Source organism: Protopterus annectens, chromosome 10.part0, assembly GCF_019279795.1.
Source record: "Protopterus annectens isolate FY-2018-M chromosome 10.part0, PAN1.0, whole genome shotgun sequence".
Taxonomy (NCBI): Eukaryota; Metazoa; Chordata; order Ceratodontiformes; family Protopteridae; genus Protopterus; species Protopterus annectens.
In genome coordinates this window covers 643,180,765-643,186,764 of record NC_056744.1, presented here as the reverse complement: position 1 = coordinate 643,186,764, position 6,000 = coordinate 643,180,765, and the positions used below count along the sequence as shown (strand labels likewise).

Here is a 6,000-nt window from a genome sequence, read left to right as displayed (position 1 = left end):
CCCCACAGCAGAGTTGTGACAGTGAGAAAAAGAGTGCATTCAGACAGCAGTTGCAGGACTTACTAGATAGCAGTACAACATGAACTGGTGTTGAAAATGGGGGAATCTGAATACACATATTGCGACAGACAGAACAAGATAGGAGGACTGCCTGAATCCACATGGGTGGGGCAACAGGAATAAAGAAGGAAAGGCCCTTCTAGACTTCTGTCTGGTAAATGGCTTGATAGGGGTCAGCACATGGTTTATCAAGAAAGATAGTCACAACATCACATACAAGAGTGGCCAACATGCAACACAGGTAGACGTCCTCCTCAGTGTTCGGTCTCACAGTGGGATTCCCAGTGGGAGTGAGTGTGCATCAGGTCCAGTCCACAGGACATCAAAGGCAGATGGAAGGAGTACTTCCATCAACTTATGAATGAAGAAAACCCAAAAGAAGTTGTACTGCCCCAAACACAGCTTAGCATGAAACAAGAGGAGGAGCCCACCCTAAAAGAAGTAAGAACAGAGCTAAGGAAAATGAAGTCAAGGAAAGCAGCAGGCTCAGATGAGGTCACAGCAGATACAATAAAGATGCTGGGTGAAATAGGGGAAAAATGGCTCCTGAGGGTACTAATAACAGTAAAGACAGAAAGGCATATCCTGAATGACTGGAGAATAAGCATACTAGTCCAGTGTACAAGAACAAAGAGGGCATTCACAACTGTGGGCAGCACAGAGGTATCAAACTACTGTTGATTCAAGGAAATCTAAAGGTATTACTGCTGAATGATAGGAGTTTAAGCAAGAAACTCCACTCCCTACAAGCTCTCCTCACCCTAAAGAATGCTGATGTCTGTGCAGTCACTGAGACTTGGTTTAAAGCCACAGACAGCACACTAGCAGTGCAACGTCTTGCCATTTAGACCAGCTAGTACACAGACAGGGACAAGGTGGAGGTGTCTCAATTTACATCAAAAATAAATATACCTCAAGGCTAGTGAAACAAGACCATGCACTTGAGCTTCTCCACATTCAAATCTCCATAGGCAGCAAGATCTCATACCTCTTCCTTGCAAGCTATATGTATGACCTAGGAAACCCATAACATGTATTTAGGCTTACTGGAAATACTCACCATCCAATCCTATGCCATATTCATAGGTGACTTTAATTATCCCATTATTAACTGGGAATCGCATATGACACCAAACGTGCAGACACAGAGATTCTTGAATTTTTTAAAGATAAACTCCCTGGACCAGATTGTCAATATGCTGACCAAAGGCACAAACATATTGGATTTATATCTAGATATAAGATATTGCAAAGGACTACAAAAACAATGATTCCTTAGAGGGTGGGCATTACAGGGAAATAATGGACCACCATAGGTTGTCATGAAGCCCAATAATGCAGACAGAGGGCTTACACACTCTCAGGAGGTCTTCTGTTTCCCTGTAAAGCTCTCCCTGAAAGGCATTATCATGCTAAGAAAATGGGCAACTTCATTGTGGTTTTATTATTTTAAACTAGTAACACAAATAAATATACATAGTTATATTTTTATGAAAAATAGTCCCTCCTCCTTCTCAAGTGCAATACTGTGTAACATCCTCAAAATAACACATAGATTTACTAAGTGGGATAAAATTCCAAAGTATTCACTATTAAAAAAGGGGCTGAAAAAAGTCAGAACCACACACCTACTGAGCAGAATAGCACTCGCGCGCGCACACACACACACACACACACACACACACACACACACACACACACACACACACACACACACACACAAAACAAAATTTTAAAATGTATTTCTGACAACAGACTTTATCACACATATTGTTTAAGATACTCATTTGCTTCAGTTTAAATAAATTCAAGTGAAATAAGAGTTTCATAATAGTAGATACATCTCATGCACGCCTCTCAGATGCAGCTGATTTTACTTCCGAATGATTGCTGCCCTATGTCTCAAGACAATCTAATTTTTGTGAAAAACATTGAAGATTACAACTAGTAAAGATATTAGGAAAAATAAAGGAAATTAAATAAATAAATAAATAAACAAACACAAAGGATGTGAGTGGACCAAAAAATAACATAGATTCTTGGATACACATCAGTTACACAGGATAAGGGGTTTTGTCCAGTACTTGTATCTTCATAAAATCCTTGTAAACTTAGACTATTAGACATATATGTATTCTTCAGAAAAATGCATGTTAATATCTGATTAATGAATAGGTGGAAAATGTAGTTTGTTAGTATTCATGTTACATGAAGAGGGGACATAACTGTCTAGATATCCTTATTCTGCACCATTACACTGCAATGGGAGTTCAGGGTGGCAAGGCAATAGAGACTTTCTTAACACTGAAGGTGTTTTGTAACTTCTGAGTGGCTTACATTAGGTAGGTAGGAGGAAGTAATGGCATTATTGCAAAAAGCTTCTGTTTTCTAGCACGTAGATTTAATAACATAAGAAGATGCTATTTTTTTCATTTACAGACCATGAGAACTGTCTTTGTGCTTTTCTAGATCTGTAACTGGCAATCATTATCTGCATGAAATTGTACAATTTTACCAGAGCAATTAGTAGTAAAAGGAAGCCTGTGCAAACGTTTTCACCTTCACAGAAACGTGTTGTACTTGACTACTCATCACCATCTGCGGACGATCCTTACCACTGACAGCAATAGGAAACGAATATGAGGATCTCCAATAAAATGTCTCACATAAACACAGATTAAGCCTCTCCTTCACCAAAGCAAAACAGAGCAGATAAATGTCAGGTAATAGTGCTAACAGCATCTCCTTTCTTGCTAGAGGTATAGGTGTAAGAGAATGCAACGTTCTCACCAGTAAAATTTATTATTTTTACTTTTGATGAAATAAATCGTTAACAGAAATCTTCCTGTGTTTGGTTTCATACTCAGTATAGTTGAAAAAAAATGCAGTTCATGGTGTATTTCTTCTAATCAAAAGGCATTAACCAAAGAGGATATTCATAGCTGGTAACTTCAGAGCTTCACTTCACCCTGCAAGGAAAGAAAATTAAATATTATGATACAGATGCATGGTAGTACACATTAACCAGCTAAGAATCATGCTGCAACAGTGTTGCATCTTTCAGGACATAGGTATTACAAGGGAATTCTTTGCACTGACTCTGATCTACTGTCCTGACAAAGCATTATGCAGTCAAGTAATTCAGAACTAAGTGATGTGGTGACAGACTGGACAAACTGACCTGCTCAGTCTCCTATTGCAGTCCATAATTGCCATTTCCCTACACAGAAGGGCAAGCACACACAAATAGCCTATCTTGACCTCGCCAAGGCTTTCAACACCATCCCCCATTTTGGAATTATAGCTAAACTCACTAAACTAGGTATAAATCCCTACATGACAAGATGGGTTACCAACTGGCTCACTGACAGATCCCACACTGTAAAAGTTGCAGACTCCAAATCTGACCTCAAGGTAGTGACAAGTGGAGTGCCACAGGGTTCCATCCTGGGAACTCTCCTGTTTGGTATCTACTTCTCTGAAGTACAGGCTAACACAAAAGGCCTCTGGCTGACGAAGTTCGCAGATGACTGCAAACTAGGAGCCATAGTCAAGTCCCCAAATTATGTGGACATCCTACAGAAGGGCCTCACTGAGACAGATGCCTGGTGTCAGAGCCATGGCCTCAAGCTCAATGCCAAAAAGTGCAGTGTCATCCCCTTTGGTAAAAACTATGTACCCATGAACTACCACATAGGCAGCAATCTACTTAACACTGAATGCGTGATAAGAGACCTTGGGACCCAGGTGGACAGTAGTCTTTCCTTTGATAGTCACATCGCCACAGTAGTCAGGAAGTCCTTCTACATGGCACAGGTCATCATAAAAGGATTCTCATCCAGGAAAAAAGAGGTCATTGTTCCCCTCTACTCGTCACTCATTAGACCCATTATAGAGTACAACGCCCCTTTTGGAATGTACCTCACAAGACATCTGCAGCTGCTGGAAAGGCCACAGAAGTACCTTACAAAGAGGATTACTGGCCTCAAGCAAATGCCCTACACTGACCGCCTCAAAAAACTCCAGCTTTACGCCGTAGCATATCACCTACTCCGAGGTGATGTCTGCCTAACATATAAAGCTATGTCAAACCCAGAGCTGTTGGACATGCTACACCTAAACAAATCCCAATCCTTCCAAGCTACATGCTCTAGGGACCTAAACCTTGTCACCACAATAAACAGGACACGCTGGAGGGATAGATTCCTGTCCCAGAGACTTCCTATACTCTGGAACAAGCTACCCATCTATGTCAAGCAAAGTTCTTCATTAGCATTCTACAAGAAAAATCTTGATGAGTGGATGGGAAATAGGAAATACACCCCGGGGATCACTTCTGTGTCTCTGCTGGACAGTAGCACAGGAAAATAACTTTCTTGGGTGGCGTAAGCTATGGTATCTTGCTGGCTAGGCTTACATAGCCCTTGGGCCAATAGCCTAGCACCTACCTATGAACCTATGAACCTATGAACACACACACAGACACACACACACACACACACACACACACACACACACACACACACACCCTTTGCATTATGATATTTTTTCTATATACTTCCAGATTCCTGAACATCATATAGCTACTTTCATATATACATTAACAATCAAAAGCCATTCCATAGGCCTAAGACTCTTTTGTGTAGCAAACTACTGTTCACATTTCTTACAAAGCCCCTTTTTAAAACTAACAGCCATGTTCCCTTAGACCTTTTATTTCCATAGAAAAGCTTCTAGCCTAGATTTTCTAAATGAGCATGTAAAATGCAAATGTGCTGATGCAGTAGACCTAGTTGCAGCACTTGCACTGCAGCCTCCTACATACCTAAGCCATGTACATCCTTTTTCATTTGATCTATGCAAGGCATATCATTTTGTCTTTCCATTTTTAGGTATTCGTACGTACTAATTTGTCCGAGTCCTTTCTCGTGCACTATCAACTGTCCAGGTATTTGCAGAATGTCCATATATTTACCTCATATTTTTGGTCTGCTCCTTATAAAATTTGTGTTTTTCTAGCAAATCAGAGAGGATTGACTTCATTAAATAATCATATATATTTGAGTTTATGACATCATATATTTCAGAAAATGTATGCTAATGCAAAACCTATTATTCCAGCAATTTTCTAAGCTTATAAGAGCAATATTTATAATCTGTCCCTATTTTGGGCCTTTGTCCCCCTATTATTTTTGGCTTTGTCCAGATTTCTTGTGCTAATGTGCTAAGAGGTTGAGAGGTATGGCACTAGCTTCTCTATTTCCACCACAGTTTTAGAAACTCTGCTTTGCAGACATTCTACTAGGAAATTCTTCCATTCATAGTATGGACAGCAGTGATGACACACTTCTCCAGATCTGGCCTTAATGACACCCTGAGTAAGAAGACAATGAATTCTGATTCTAGGCATCCAGTTACTGAAGCGTGCATCTCAGTATCCTCTTTACCTTTAGCACTGCATCTTTACACTGCACAATTTATTGCTGTGCCTTTTAATAACTCCTACTATCTTTTCCTCTTTGTGCTCCCTAGGGACACACTTTCAAGTAGTGGTTGTTGTGTCTTTTGGCTTTTCCCAGTTAGGGGTCGCCACAGCAGAACTCCGGTCCGCTAATGATAGGTAGTTGATTTTTACGTGCCGAGTTACCAGCCCTGACGCACAACCTTCAACGAAGGTACACCCATTCACGCATGTCTCCACGCAGAAGACGCTCTAGCTGAGAATCGAACTGGACAGTGTCTTATTGCTCCCTAAATTTGCCTTTTAAAAAAAGTGTAAGCTTAAACTATTTTGCAATGAAATCTACCTGCCACCTATACCTAGGCCCCAATGGAGAATGGCCTGCTTTATACATTATCATGACAAATAGTTTATTTGATGTCATCTGCAAGCAGAGTAGTTTTCCAAGCCCAGGATGCTGTCTGATACAAATATGTTAT

At 40.4% G+C, this 6,000-nt stretch overlaps 1 protein-coding gene across 1 annotated transcript in view; it reads right to left on the bottom strand.

Moving 5' to 3' along the window:
* Nucleotides 1-1,882: 1,882 nt before the first annotated feature.
* Nucleotides 1,883-6,000, bottom strand: part of LOC122812798 (cytokine receptor-like factor 1) — a 305,003-nt gene continuing 300,885 nt past the window's right edge. Inside the window, exon 7 of the mRNA XM_044084858.1 lies at nt 1,883-3,029. Coding sequence (XP_043940793.1) covers nt 3,025-3,029 — 5 coding nt within the window. The 3' untranslated portion in view covers nt 1,883-3,024. The remainder of the gene's footprint in view (nt 3,030-6,000) is intronic.